The sequence below is a fragment of the Furipterus horrens genome, unplaced genomic scaffold (assembly GCF_987537825.1).
Source record: "Furipterus horrens unplaced genomic scaffold, mFurHor1.1.pri manual_scaffold_2, whole genome shotgun sequence".
NCBI classification, from domain to species: Eukaryota; Metazoa; Chordata; class Mammalia; order Chiroptera; family Furipteridae; genus Furipterus; species Furipterus horrens.
Genome location: NW_028327172.1, coordinates 39,887,068 through 39,903,152, shown reverse-complemented (window position 1 = coordinate 39,903,152; position 16,085 = coordinate 39,887,068). Strand labels below are relative to the sequence as shown.

Below are 16,085 nucleotides of genomic sequence, written 5' to 3'. Positions count from 1 at the left end.
GGAGAGTGTCACTGCCTGGCTTCTGGATGTTTGCCCAGCACTCACCCTGTTTCCAGTCACTTCACCCACTCCCCATATGGGACTAACACCCTTCCAGCTATTGCCCTGGTAGTAAATCCCAGAATGGTTGGGTTTGCATATGTTCTAAGACCATGTGAGCCCTTTAAGTGGAGTCTCCTAAAAATCTGGCAGTTTCTTCCGCCACCCCAACCCACACTAGTTTTTAGTCAGAAGTTATGGGGATTTATCTGGAACCATGGGTTGTGTGGTCTGGCCTGGGGCTCACTCCCAAGGTAACCCTCCAAATTTTTATCTACCAAATATGAATGTGGGATACCCCATTCCGCCATTGCCTCTCCATGCCACACCGCATCTCCTCACCTCTCCACCCCGTCTCCACATCTCCACCCCTCCTACCCATCTGGGTGAATGTGGCTTCTTTAAATCCTTGGTTTTCATATTTCCATACAGTTTGATTTTCTGACAGTTCTGGGTGTAATTTGTTTTGAGGTTTGGTTGTAATTCTCTCTGTGCTTGCACAAGGAGGTGAAGTGTGCCTACCTACACCTCTCTCGTGATCAGAAATCCTGGCCATAATTTTTTTTTTAAATATCTGCTCTACTAACTAAATAAAGCAGGAAAATGAAATGTTTCACGCTTCACTAAAAAATAGCACAACAAAATGATTACATTATCCCATTTTGATTATATGTAATTTACAAAAGTAATTTAACAGTGAAATGGGGGAATGTGAAGAAATGGGTGAAAAACTGCAGAAAGCTGATAGTCTCATCAAAGTCAAAAAAGAAAAAGCTAAACACATCCCTAGAAAGAACACAGGACTAAAATAGAAGGAAACCAGGTTCTAGCCTCAGCTCAGTAACTTACTAGGCCATTTAATGTTAAGTAAAACACTCAGGCTCTCTAAGCCTTGGTTCCTTGAGCTAATAGATTTACCAATACTCGCTCTGTATATTTCAGATTACTGTGACACTCAAAACAATGGATCTCAAAGAGGTCTGAACACAAAGATTACCAACATCATCCCTCCAAGTCACTCTGCCATAGTGTTCACATAGAATGAGAGCAGGCTCTCCTTGATGCCCAAGTGAGAAGCTACTCAGATTTAGATTCAAGTTGCATTTACTAGGATAATGTTTGCCAGAGCTGAATCCACCGTCTCATATACAAGAGCGTTTTTTTACTGATAACAAATATACCTTTTCCTACACTGAGTGCTTCCTCATCCCAATTTATTTCACCAGAACAGCACCCTAGCACCAACCAAACCTGTCACAGATTTATGCACAGCATCTTACCTTTTCCAGGCTCACCCCAGTCCTCTTGACCAAGGCTTGCAGCCGAGCAATAGTTTCATTCTCCTTGAGGAGCTCATAGGAATGCAAAGGGGAGCCTGCAATGTTCCCATTCCTCTTGTCGGAGACAAGCTCAGACGCCCGGAGCCGCTTCAGCTTGGAGGCACTCTCACTGCAATGAAGGTTTCCTTCAGGGGGAATGCCAAATGCCATGAGAATCTCAGAGACTTCCTGGACAAATTCCAATTTGTTGGGAAACTGAGGCAGGTCCTCCGGCAGCTCGATGAAATGGTTGTCAATGTCCACAAAGCAGAGGTTAGCCTGGCAGTCAAAACAGGATGAGGAATGTGAACAGAGCATTAAGGAGTAAGTTTTAGAAAGGATAATGAACAAGAGAGGAAAGAGAAAATATCTGAAATGGACACCTATGAAGTATGATATAAAGAAGATAGTGTTCAGGAAGAAAATAGACCTGAGTTGTGTGATTTTGAGAAAGTTACTTAACCTCTCTGATTCTGTTTCTTCAGCTTCAAAGTGGTAATAGAGATAAAATCAGAGTGGTAAGAATGATTATGTTTAGCATCTAGCACAAAAGTCTCATATATAACAAATGCTCATAAAATGTTAAACTCATGAATTCTTACAGTAGTAAAAAGAACACGAGGAGTAAGTCAGAAAGTCTAGGTCCCATATCTGACTCTGTCACTATCTCCCTATATGACCCTGAGCATACCATTATCCCTTTCTGAGCCTCAGTCTTAATTTGTAAGATTTGATAGCTAGTCTTGATGATTTCTGTGCTTCCTTCTAGCTTTAAGATTGTTCTGGATAGAGACAACACTCTCATACATTGCTGATGAGGTAGGTAATCTGGATTAACAAAGAACAATTTGGCAAAATCTTATCTATCCTTATTTTACAGACAAAACTGACACAGAGAGGTTAAGTAACTTGTCCAAAGTCCTGAAGTACCAGAGCTAGGATTTGAACTCAGCTTACCTGACTTCAGTTACACCCTCAAGCTCTTAACCATCCACTCTTCCCCTTAGTGGTCTTACACATTTCTTATTCAATTTAACCTAAACATTTTATAGTTCCTCTCCCTGCTGGAATTTTCTTGCAGCTATATATTAGAAATGCCTTTTGTTTTTTATATTTATCTGACCATGAATCTATTCTAGCCAAAATACCTGTCATTTCCGTCATTATAGTGCATTGTTAAGTGTTTAAGAATTTGTTTCATTCATATAAACAGGAATAATATTACCTATGTCACAGGTTTGTTTTGAGGATTATGAAACAATAAATATTAAAGACCTAGCACAGTGGCAGGTCCATAGTACACAACAAATGTTAATCAACAGCATCGATATCACTGTAGAATATAAAACTTCAATAAATGGATGTATATATACAGTATTAATAGATAGGAAAATTCCATAATAAAAAGATGCCAATGTTGGTATCATCAGATTTCTTAATTTCACCACTGAAATGGGTGCATTTAATTTACACTTCTGTGATTGCTAGTAAAATTTAAAATGCATATATTTTATGCAATACATTTCATGTTTTTAACCCATTTTTCTGTTGGGTTATTTATCATCTTTCTTCCTGATTTACAGGAGTTCTTTATTATCTGCTGATGCTAACCTTTGTAGGTTATATGTGTTACACATATCTTCTCCTAGTTTTTATCTTATCTTTTCATTTAAAGGTGTCCTTTCCTTAATTTAAAATATCAAATTTATTAATTGTTTATTTTATGGATAGTACTTTCTGTATCTTCTTTACAAAGTCCCTACCCAGAAGTCAGAAATATATTTATTAATACTTTCTTCCAGAAGAATTAGACTCTTGCTTTTAACATTTAACTTCTTAATCCATCTCAAGTTGTTATGGTGTGAGGTAGGGATCCTTTTTAACCTTTTTTAACTATTTTCCCCTATGAAAAAGCAATTTTTCTAGCTCCATTATTAAGTAGTCTCTCCTTTGGCTAGGTGACTCTATTATATAACAAAATGTTGGTCCACTGACCCTTTTGTTTATCCTTGTACTAATTAAGTCTTGCATTCTAAAAGAAAAGGCAGGATGGTAACCTAAGTCCAGCTTAATAGAACTATTCCACAAATTCTCAATCTATTAAAACTGCATCTTATAACATATCTCCATGCATGCATTCATTCAATAAACATTTGCTCACTGCAAAAATTACTCTGCCTACCAATCTATAACTAAAAAAGAGAACTTTCCCATACCCATGATTTAAAGATTAGAAGATGAATCACTTTAAATTTGGCTTTCTAGAGTTCCTCATAGGATAACAACTTTAAGCCCTGCCTAAGTTAAAGGGCCAATAAATGTTTAAGACCTAAAAATAGGTTATTTTTTTTATTCTTTAAAGATTTTAAAATTATAAATGCTTTTAGATCAAGTTATTTAAAATGATAGTAAAGACAGAATTAACTCATCTAGTCACGAAGGTAACCTGCCTGCCTCCTAAGCCCTGTCCATACAGCTAACAGAACAAAGCACTGTGACCCACTGGAGGCACACAATGCATGTATCCCATTGGTTCAGAAGAAAAAAAGCCATTTGTGCAATAGGAAACACAGAGGTAGCTAAAAATAACTGCATCCTGGAAAGTTATTAATGTTCCCCAAAATGAAAGAAAATAAACCTGGTGACACCACAGTGGGTATATCCCAAAGCTCTTCTCTTCCCAATCCCAGACTGGGGCCAGGGGCATCAGCACTCGAGCCCCACATTTCTCTCACCTCTTGAGGAAGTTCCAGCTTTGACCGGTCATCCAGGCCATTGGAATGCAAGCCCATCAGGTATGGAACAGGAGCATCTAAGAAGTGTAGAAGGGAAGCCGGGAGAATGGGGACATAGACATGCTGCCATTGGAAAGGAAACATGAGAGCTGTAATTGTCTCCGCCACAGTCATCAGTCTCTGGTAATCTAGGTCAAAACAAAAAACACACACAAAAACCACACAGTCAAAAACAAGGAACTTGCTTCTCAAATAGTAAACTGAACTCTTCAAAACAATTTCACATTTAGAAAGGATCAGAATAAACTTCAGCAAGGGTATGTGCAGAGTGTGATTCCTGAGTGGGTGGGTGTCAGAGACCTCCACAGATCACAAGTTGAAATATATCCTCCCACACAAGTGCTTGCTTATAATAAAATGTAATAAATAGCTCCTTGCTCTAAACACTAAATCAGGATGTTAGGTAGATTCTCTGAAGTAGAACTGAAATCAAAAGAAAAGGAACAGTAGTCTGGGTCTCTGTTCAGCATGGAAGACAAAACAGGCTCTTCACCACTCAGATATGTCTGCATTCTATAAGGAGGTGCAACCTTTCCTGATTGAGAACAGCACAAATGGGTTATTTTAACACTTCCCTAGAACTTGAAAGAGCCAGAAGACTTACTTTTATGACTCAAAACTCTTGTTCTAGGTCAGAGACAGTGGGGAAGAAAAGGCTTGTGTTCAAAGTCTAGCTCTTCAGAATGCAATTTCCAGACATGCTTTATTTATTTATTTATTTTAATGAGTAGTAAACACATTGGCAAAGCCAATAAAATGGATCAGTTAAAATTGAAACTAAAAAAATTACTATTCACAAACAGTATGTCCCTTTCTCAGGCAAAAAGGGACAAAACAGGAACATAAATTTTAAAACCACCTGAGTAATATAATGGCTGGCTTCAAATGAGCTTTCATAAGGGTTAAAGTGGTTTCATGTACTAAAAACTCACCCCACCATTTAATCTAATCACAGTTTGATTCACAAAGGGGTTATAGTATAAGTAACAAAAAGCTTTCCAGAAAATAAAGAAGGCTGAGTAGGAAGTGAACAGAAACTGGTATGCATCAACTAGGGAGCCTCCTACATCTGCTCACTAATAATGCTTTGAAAGTTATCACCCTGATCCTGGCTAAACAAAGAACACAACCTGGAAATCCTTGTGTTTTCTTTTAACTAGCAATGCAAATAAATACAAATTATTGACTGAAACTTCACAGTCTCTAATATTCTGAGTACATACAGAACAGAGCATCATATGCTGTTTCAGGGAAACTAAGACACCTGACAGATAAGTAATGTAACCAATCAGTGAGTAAAACTGAGCTCAGAGATCTGATCACCAACAGTGAAAAACAAAATACAAGTGAGCTAGCAGAAGGACAAAAGATCATGAGCTTTTCACAGTCACTAAAGATCAGGGATAGACTGATAACAAGTTTAAAAAGAAAGTCTATCTCATTTTTTGTTGTGCCCACACAAAAAGCATTGTCACTCCCACGTTAAAAACTATTTAGGACTTCCGGCCAAGATGGAGACCTAGACAGACACACTGCATCTCCCTCCACAACTAAGAAGGAATAAAACTACCTCAAAACTAGAGACAACCAGAAGTTCCAGAAAATCGAGCTGCATGGAAGTCCAACAAACAAAGATATAAAGAAGAAATATTCATCCAGATAGGTAGGAGGGGCAGAGCCAGGGCAGAGGGGGTACGGTGTGGCAGTGGCAACAGTGGCAGCGGCAGGCGAGCAGAAAGTGCAGTCACACATTTTTAAAAGTTGGGAGGGACACCTGGGGAGCACTCCCAGCACCAGACCAGATCACACAGCTCATGATCCCAGAGGCAGGGAAAATAAGAGCCTCGTTGCTTCTGACTGGGCAAACCAGTGGAAGTTGGGGCGGAGGAAAAACTGCTGGTCTCTCAGCAGAGTCCGCTTGTTTAAAGGGCCCACACAGTCCTAGAACATCAGCAGACCCACCCACCCTGGGAACGACAGTCAGGGCAACAGCTAGAGAGGTGCCAGTCCCATACAAAGCAGGAGAAGTGCCTGGAAAAGCTACACGTGCTGAGCAAGTGGCATTGTTCCCTCTCAGATCCCCCCCTCCCACAAATAGCACCACAACATGGTGAAACAGGTCACCCTATACTGATGAATCCCAAAGGCTCCGTCCCTTACAATGTAACAGGAGCAACAGCTCTGCCTAAGACATAGAGGCAAACACAGGAGCCTGTCAGAATGAGGAGACAGAGAAGTATGGCCCAAAAGGGGGAACAGATCAAGGTTCCAGTGGGAGAACTAAGCCATGAGCAGATAGCCAACCTAACAGATGAAGAGTTCAAAACACTGGTGATAAAGATGCTCACAGACTTGATAGATATGCTTAAGTACAGCAAACGCATAAGGGAAGAAGTGAAGGCTATGCTAAATGAAATGAAGGAAAATCCACACGAAACCAACAGAGAAGAGAAGGAAACCAGGGTTCAAATCAATGATTTGGAACATAAGGAAGAAAAAAACAGTCAAACAGTACAGAATGAGGAAATAAGAATTGAAAAAAACGAGGAGAGGCTTAGGAACCTCTGAGACAACCTTAAACGTGCCAACATCCGAACTGTAGGAGTGCCAGAAGGAGAAGAGGAAGAGCAAGAAATTGAAAACTTATGTGAGAAAATAATGAAGGAAAACTCTCCAAATTTGGCGAAGGAAATAGATATACTAGATCTGGAAGCACAGAGAGTCCCAAACAAGCTAGACCCCAAAATGACCACACCAAGGCACATCATAATTAAAATGCCAAAAGTTAAAAATGAAGAGAGAATCTTAAAAGCAGCAAGAGAAAAGCAGAGAATTACCTACAAATTGTTGCCTATAGGACTCTCAGCTGATTTCTCAAAAGGAACTTTGCAGGAAAGAAGGGACTGATAATAAGTATTCAAGGTGATGAAAAGCAAGGACTTACAACCAAGATTACTCTATTAAGCAAAGCTATCATTTAGAATGGAAGGGCAGATAAAGTTCTTCCCAGACAAGGTAAAGCTAAAAGAGTTCATCATCACCAAGCTATTGTTATATGAAATGTCAAAGGGACTTACTTAAAAAAAGAGCAAAATTATGAACATTAAAATGACAACAAACACAACTATCAACAACTGGATCTAAAAAATAAAAACAAGATCCAACTATGCAAATCAGAATAGGAACAGAATCATAGATATGGGGATCATTTGGAGGGTTATCAGCTGGGAGGGAGGAGAAATGGGGAAATGGTGCAGGGATTAAGAAGCATAAATGTTTGGCATAAAATAGACAGGGGGAAGTTAAGAATAATATAGGAAAAGGTGAAGCCAAAGAACTTATATGCATGACCCATGGACATGAACTAAGGTGGGTGGGATTGCTGGAGGGGAGGGGGGATACTGGGCAGAGGGGAACAAAGGGAAAAAAATTGTGATACTGTAACAACATAATCAATAAAATATACTTAAAAAAAAAACTGTTTAGTGAGGACTCCCCCAACTGAGATAACAATAAAAACAATTCCCAAATTACAAACAAAAACAAAAACAAAAAAACCCTCTTCAATGGATTATATTTTAAATATGTATAAATAAAATTTTAGAAAAACTATTTAGTCCTGCATGAAAGAACTGAATAATAAAATTTAGACCACCACCAAGCTCCACCTTCAGCCTTTCAATTCCATAAAGCACCTGTACAACTTTGCTTGTTTATCTGCTTTTTTCTGAAATTCTCCTGCTCTATGATTACTCTAATAATTATTTAGAAGAATTCTAATGATTCTCCATACGAGACCTCGATTCTTACATTTTCCAGCTCTTTTTTATAGATATGAATATCTGTAAATCATGTATTCAAGAGCAATAATCCTGAGAATCTCAGACATCATAAGAATTTATTTAAAAATTCAAATTAAGATGAACCAAAGGAATGTAAAAGCTTACAAAACATTCAAGCGATATTTAAAGCTGATGGTCTTAATTTTACTTTGTTACAACACTGGCTCTTAAACACATATTTTAAGTAAATATTATACTGAATGACCCCTCCTTCTTTTTGGTGTACACACACACATACCATTTCTGGATTTTAAAAAAATTTTAAAGGCAGTACGTACCACAGGCCTTTCCAATCTCAAAAAAAGAAATCAAAGAACTTTCTCCTTCTCTTACCCAAAGTCAATAAAGTAGGTGCTTTATGTGGCTGGAATTCCTGGCACGTCTGCTCAAGACAGTAACATCTAACAGAGGACAAACAGACACTCTTGAGTAAAGGAGTCCCTAAAATGCCTTTGTCATGAGGCTTCCTGGGCTCTACTGTGTCTGTGAACATCTACTCTATAGTCATAAAACAGGTCCTGCTAGAGTCTGAAGGAAGGGGTTTTCTCTTCTTTACAAAAGCAGGTTTTTCAATAGCAAAGAAGTCTAGTTCTGGTTTTCCCATACTCTTCTGGATGAACCTAATCTAGTATCTGACACTCAGCCCACTTATTTCTGCTACAGTGAATAACTTTATTCACATCAGATTGAAACCTCTGAAGAATTCCTTGTGATGCCCTTGAAATTGTGGGATTGTTAGAAACAAAACACTTTTGGAGGTGAGAGGTAACCTCTTTGAAACCTAAACTGCTTTCCATATTTGTGGTTTGGCTTTACAGATACTAGAAATTTGGAATTTTAGAGCCTTGCTGATCTGTGTGAATTGTGGGTTTCTTTTTTCTCTGCATTTTTATATTAACAACCCACCCTAAAGAATGACCTAATAAACAATGCCTCAGGGATACAACAACCTGTGGTTTTTCTACATTAGGATGCTGATCTCCAAGAGCTATAAGCAACAGCACAAAACCCATTTCTATACACCAATATAAATGATAAAATCATTACCTCCTTTGCCATTGCCTGTCTATGTATACTCATGGTTCAAGGTGAAACGAATAAATAGGAAGCAGCTGAAGGTCATCTGTACCCAAAACATTTAAGCCAATCAAAATCAACTGGAGACACTTCAGCTTCAGGCTACTGTCCAGATTCTCTCACAGCTCCCATGATGTTTAATGAGCAATTACTTTTAACAAAAAGAGATAATGCAAAGCATTCTAGGATTACAAGCACCACAAAGTGGCGAGAAAGAAGGAATCAGCACATTTTATGACATGTCTCTGTGCAAAGAAATACAGACTTGGGATCGCTCTACAGGTAAGTACACTCCTAAATAAACTTCCAGGCAGTTCCCACACATTAGAAACTGAATTATGAACTGTCCTTGAATACCTGCACTTCTGTGAAAACTATATGAATAAGGATGTTTCTCGTGTACTCTTTGTTCTTAGGAAACAACCTAATCTCTTTGTCCTGAATTCTCCAAGATACGTTATTAAATGAAAGAGGTGCAAAACAATGATTTGTATGTTCCCATATGTATACATGTTGTATATGCACAACCATTTCTGGAAGGAAATAGGAAAACAGTGTTAATCTCCCTGAAGGAGAATCAAGGACAGAGGTGAAAGTCTTATACTTCATTATACACCAGTTTGTAATGTTTTAAATTTCTACCATGTGACTGAAATGCTTTTTTCCAAGTTTTAATATACCATATTTAAAACACATATGTATGGGTATATTAAAATAATTTTAAGATATCATAATGTATATGTATAACTTAAAGACTATTACATGTGTATACTTAATACTACAAAAAATAATGTATTGTTTAAAGACATTGGGGAGGAGGGCATTAAAAAAATAAAGAGATCACAGGAGTAGGACTCAATCAAAAAGACAGAAACAACTTTTTCTGAATTATTTGTCCACATATTATTTGTTTTTTAAAATTATTATTTTCAATAGTGATACAGAAGAAAATTATCATAACAGACATCTTTGGACAATGGCAAAACTTGAATATAGTATTGTATCTATGCTAAATTTCCTAGATTGGCAATCATACTATTGGTTATGTAAGAAAATGTCCTTGCTCTTTTTTTAAGTATATTTTATTGATTATGCTATTACAATTGTCCCAATATTTTTCCCGTTTCCCCCTCCCCGCCAAGCCCCACTCCCCCTTAGTTTATGTCCATGGGTCATGCATGTAAGTTCTTTGGCTTCTCCATTTCCTATACTATTCTTAACATCCCCCCTGTCTATTCTGTACCTACCAATTATACTTCTTAATCCCTGTATCTTTCCCCCATTCTCCCCTTCTCCCTCCCAGCTGATAACCCTCCATTTGGTCTCCATACCTATGATTCTATTCCTGTTCTAGTTGTTTGCTTAGTTTTTGTTTGTTTTAGAGTTTTAGATTCAGTTGTTGATAGTTGTGACTTCACTGTCATTTTCCTGTTCAGTTTTGTTCTTCTTTTTCTTAAATAAGTCCGTTTAACATTTCTTATAATAAGGGCTTTGTGATGAAGCACTTCACCTGTCCTTCCATTCCAAATGATAGCTTTGCTGGATAATCTTGATTGTAAGTCCTTGCTTTTCATCACTTTGGATACTTCTTGCCAGTCCCTTCTTCCCTGCAAACTTTCTTTTGAGAAATCAGCTGATAAGTCTTATGGAACTCCATTGTAGGTAACTCTCTGCTTTTTTAATCTTTAACCTTTGGCATTTTAATTATGATGTGTCTTGGTGTGGTCCTCTTGGGGTCCAACTTCTCTGGAACTTTCTGTGCTTCCTAGACTTTTATGTCATTTCCTTCACCAAATTAGAGAAGTTTTCTTTCCTTATTTTTTCAAATAATTTTTCAATTTCTTCCTCTTCCACTTCTCCTTCTGGCATCCCTATAATTCATATGTCGGTACATTTGGAGATGTCCCAGAGTCTTCTGATTATCTTTTTATTTTTTTTTTTAATTCTTATTTCTTCATTCTATACCAGTTGACTATTTTTTCCTTATATTCCAAGCATTGACTTGAACCCTGGCTTCCTTCCATTCACAACTGGTTCCTTGTGGATTTTTATATTTCACTTAGTGTAGCCTTCATTTCTTCCCTTATACGTCTGCCCTACTAAATGAGTTCTCTGAGCATCCTTATCACCAATGCTGTGAACTCTACAAATGATAGGCTGGCTATCTGTTTCGCTTAGTTCTTTTTCTGGAGTTTTGATCTGTTCATTCATATTTCTTTGTCTCCTGAATTTGACAGCGTCCCTGTGTTTGTTTCTGTGTATTAGGTAGAGCTGCTTTGACTCTCTGTCTTGGTGCACCTGTTACATTACAAGAGGCGGAGCCTTAAGTATTTTCCAGGGCTGGGCAATCCATTTCACCACTTTGTGGTGCTTGTGTGGGGGAGGGGTCAGAGAGGGAACAATGCCATTTGCCCAGCACTCATCCCTTTTTCAGTTACTTCACCCACTTCCCACACGTAACTGGTGTCCTCAGGCTGCTGCCCGAGTGGTGGTTCCCAGACTTGGTGGCCTTGCATATATTCTAAGACCATGGGGACCTTCTAAACGAATCCTCCTGAGAGATGGGCAGTTTCTTCCACCGCCAACTCCCACTAGTTTTCACAGCCAGAAGCTATGAGGCTTTACTTTCCTGGCACTGGACTCCTGGGCTGTGCAGTCTGGCCTGGGACTGGGATTGCTCCCCAGGTGTCCCTCCTGGCTTTTATTCACCACATGTGAACATGGGACTACCTGTTCCGCTGGCCACCACTGCCTCACATCCACCACACCGTGTCCTCTCCACCCTGGCTTCCCGTCTCTGCCCCTCCTATCTGTCTCAATATTTCTTCTTTGAATCCGTGGTTGTCAGAGTTCCATACAGTTTGACCTTCTGGCAGCTCTGGTGGTTTTTTGTTTTGAAATTAGTTGTGATCCTTCTTATAATTATGTGAGGAGTGAAGCGTGTCTACCTACACCTCCATGTTGCCAGAAGAAATATCCTTGTTCTCAAGAAATAAAAGCTGAAGCATTTAGGAATCAATGGACATGATATCTACAATGACTCTCAATGGTTCAGTTAAGTTCACACACACACATCAGAGAAAGAGAGAATAATGCATGGATGGACTTGGAGAACATTATGCTAAGTGAAATAAGCCAGTCAGAGAAAGAAATACCATATGATTTCATTCATATATATAATCTAATAAACAAACTGAACTAACAAGCAAAATAGAGAGAGACTCATAGATAGAAAGAAGGGTGCAGCTCTGGAGGGAAGCTGAGGAGGGGTGGAGGGATTGAGCAAAAAAGAAAAAGAAAAAAGAACTCATGGACATGGACAAAAGTATGGCAACTGCAGCAACAAGGGGATATAGGAAGACAAATGTTAATGGAAAAAATACATTATTGGAAAAAATACAATAAAAAATAATTTTAAAAAATAAATTTAAAAAATTATACGAGAGAGAGAGAAAGAGAATGATAAAACAAATGCGGCCAAATGTTAACAACAGTGAATATTCTTCAAAGAGCTCTTTGAATACTTGTTGAAACTCTATTATAAGCTGGATATTATTTCAAAATAAAAAGTCAAAAACTCAAAACCTCCAATGACTATACATCCCAGAATAACATAGTCTTTACAATGGCCTGTAAGACTTTGTACAATCTGACCTCCTGTTAGGTCTCTAACACTATCTGCTACTACATTCCTGCTCTCTCACTCCATTCCACCAACCGGCTTCCTTACTGTTCTTGAACAAAGCAAGCACATTCTTGTCTCAGAACCTTTATACTTCCTGTGCCCTTTGCCTAAATACCTCTCCTACAGACATTAACATGAGTCACTCAGAGAGGCCTGAACCTATCACTCCATTAAAAATTGAAACTTCCCTTACCCAACCAAATACCATCCTCTTCCTATTTTATCTTTCTCCACAGACCTTATTATCATCTTACATACTATGAATTTTATTTGTATTTAATCACCTCTCTCCCCACTAAAATATAAGTTCCATTGAAGGGATAATTTTTACCTGTTTTGTCCACCACTGTATCTCTAGCCCCTGAACAAAGCCTGGCACACACAGCAGGCTCTCAATAAGTATATACTGAGTGAATAAATTTTATGTTACTTATTTGGGTCACTTAATAAACATTTGCTTCCTTCTGATCTACTTCATTATTAATTCAAATATGCTGTTCACATTCATATAACCTCACTTGCAAAAAAACAGTTATAACAAAGAAGCAACTACAAAAAAACAGTTCGGTTAAAACGAAGAAGCAACATAGCCTCATTTTCTCAATTATATAATTTTTCAAATACAGGGGTTGGCAAAAGTAGGTTTATAGTTGTGAGTACGCAAAACACAGAGTTCATTCTTGTATTATTTATTTATTGTTGTATTTATTTGCATTATAACTGTAAACCTACCTTTGCCCAACCCTGTATATGAATGATCATTGTTTATCTTCAATTTTACTGTCAACCTAAGGAAGAGCAGATAATAACTCTTCAGAATGATAGAATAGAACTGATAGAAAGTTAGCTTCCTATGGACATCACCTCCTGCCCCTCTTTTAACATCAATCAGAAGAGATATCAGGAGGCACAGTTCCCCTCCCAGACTAGAGGGCCCAAAAGAAGGCCATGGTAATAGCCAATAAGAAACGGTATTCCTCTCATGGTCCACTGGTTTCCCATCCACCACATACCTGAAAAAGATCTGAGTTTTGCTCAAATTGTAACAGCCCTTGATCTTTAAAGTCAGCCCATTGTTTCTGATCATGGAAAGGGAGGCCCTACGCAGGAAGAGCGCTCTAGTAAGCACTGAACTTACGCTGTGAGTAGAGCAGGATTTGAAACTCCAGAAGAGCACAAGTAAAAAGCTGAAACACATTCTCCACCCCAAGCAGTTCAAAGACTTCTTTGACAGGAAAGTCGAATAGGGGAAGTTCATTGGTACTTGGTCTCTGGCAGATTACTGGCCCATAGACCCCAGAAAACTTCAAGGACCGGCCAGGAGGTGGGAGTGGCACCTCATAGAGTACATTGTATATGTAGCTCTCAAGGGGCAGTGGAGGGGGCTGAGGTGAAGTGACCGCCTGGTGAAGTTGTTCCAGAACACTCCGACATGCTTTCATGAAGGACATGGGTGTGATGAGGCAGATGCACTTAGAGACATACAGTGTGTCCCGGCTAATGTCATAGGAGTTGAAGCGCTGCAGCTTGGTCCCAGGAGTGCCTTCACCATCCTCCATGTCACTGTGGTCTCGGCCATCAGCAGAGGGAGCATATATGACATCATACTCAGCATTATGCATGTGGTAGAGCGTTTGCATTGCACTGCAGATCTGCTTGCTAGCCACCTCCTCATAAAATGTAAGGGCAAACCCAAATGTCCGAGAACCATCCTCCCTTGTGATAATAAAGGCATGGAACTGGGGCTCCCTAGGATCAGCCTGGGTCTTGAATGCCAGCCCTTTGGGCATGCATAGCTGCAAAAGACAACAAGAAAACAAGTGGTGAGAATACTCACTGCTGACCCTCTTTTCAGAACACCCATCACTATTTACTTACTTATAGAGCAGCTATTATCCTGGGTGTTTGGGATATCAAGATAAACACAGCATAATACGTGCCCTAAAGATCTCTCATTCTAAATAAGAAATACAAGTAGATACATGATAATGGAGTTACCAGAGCTATACAGAAATATATACAAAGTGCTAGGGAACAAAGAACAGACAACTCAGCCTAGGAACATCAGAAAAGATTATGTTAGAATTCATCAGGTAGACAAGGGAAAGAGGGGTATTTGAGGGGCAGGAAGAAAATACACAAGATAGGGAAGTAAAAGAAAGCAGCATGACAGCATGTATTGAGAGATAATGCTAGAAATATATTTGAAAACAAGATAAGTGCAGCTCTGTATCTAAAAATAAAACTAAGGTTTAGGCAATCAGCTCATAGAACTTTGTCATCAATAAAACCACCTCTGTTCATAGAAGGGTGCTCATTTCATACAAAGCAAGGAGATGACATAATCAGGAGAAAGATGTACTTTTTTCACTTGGATAGCTAATCAAATTTGACCTGAATCAATCAGTCCCCATTTTCATTTTATACAAACCTGGCTACACAAATAAACTACCAGCAGCCTGATTTAACAAAAAGTAGGACCTACATTATGTTATATACATTATCCTTGAACTTGACTTCCCAAAGCCTAAATGTTTTTAGAATATAACATGTTAAAATTAAATAAGCACTGGACTAGGCATCAAAAACCCTGAGGCTAAGACTCAGTTACCTCATCTGTGAAATAAAGATAATATAGTATACTCTGGCTATTTCACAGGATTATTGTGTGTATCAAACAAGATCATCCTCTAAAAGCTATAAAAAGCTATCAAAAATTAATAGAGGTAATATTGATATAAATATGCAGTTAAGAACAGAGCTCTGGAACTAGACTATTGTGTTCAAACTCCAGCTCAATTTCTTTTAGCCATGTGACCTTGGATACATGACTTAACGTCTTTGGACCTTAGTTTACTCATTTGTAAAATATGTATGTGTCTGTATGTTTATGTAATATTATCTACATAAGGGGTGTTGTGAAGATTAAATGGGTTAATACATGTAAAATGCACATCACAGTGCCTAGCACAAGGTGACTCAATAAAAGTTAGCTTATTCATAGTATTACTTTTCTACATGTCCTATCTAAAATTATGATGAAACAAAAATAGTCATTTCTGCCATATCACTCAGACATATATAACACAGATTAATAGAAAATTGTTTTAAGCCTCACTCTTCATGAAGTCTCAATGCTATAAGTAACCAATAACTCAGTACCACAAAAAAAGTCTGTTGTTGTATTACTTTGTATTTTTGTCTGACACAACAGAAACACACTGACTTTTAGTATTTTGGTACATGTATTCTGAATATTTGATATATTGATCAAAATGCAGAACCATGGACAATATGCACACAATCCCTTCTTCAAATTTTACTCTGC

At 38.3% G+C, this 16,085-nt stretch overlaps 1 protein-coding gene across 2 annotated transcripts in view; it reads right to left on the bottom strand.

Moving 5' to 3' along the window:
* Window positions 1–16,085, bottom strand: part of DENND5A (DENN domain containing 5A) — an 84,115-nt gene that overhangs the window by 39,988 nt on the left and 28,042 nt on the right. For both annotated transcript variants that reach the window (XM_090264135.1, XM_090264141.1), the window contains exons 4-6: window positions 13,896–14,553; window positions 4,094–4,281; window positions 1,320–1,637 (exon numbers count right to left, since the gene is read on the bottom strand). In XM_090264135.1, coding sequence (XP_090120261.1) covers window positions 1,320–1,637; window positions 4,094–4,281; window positions 13,896–14,553 — 1,164 coding nt within the window. The remainder of the gene's footprint in view (window positions 1–1,319; window positions 1,638–4,093; window positions 4,282–13,895; window positions 14,554–16,085) is intronic.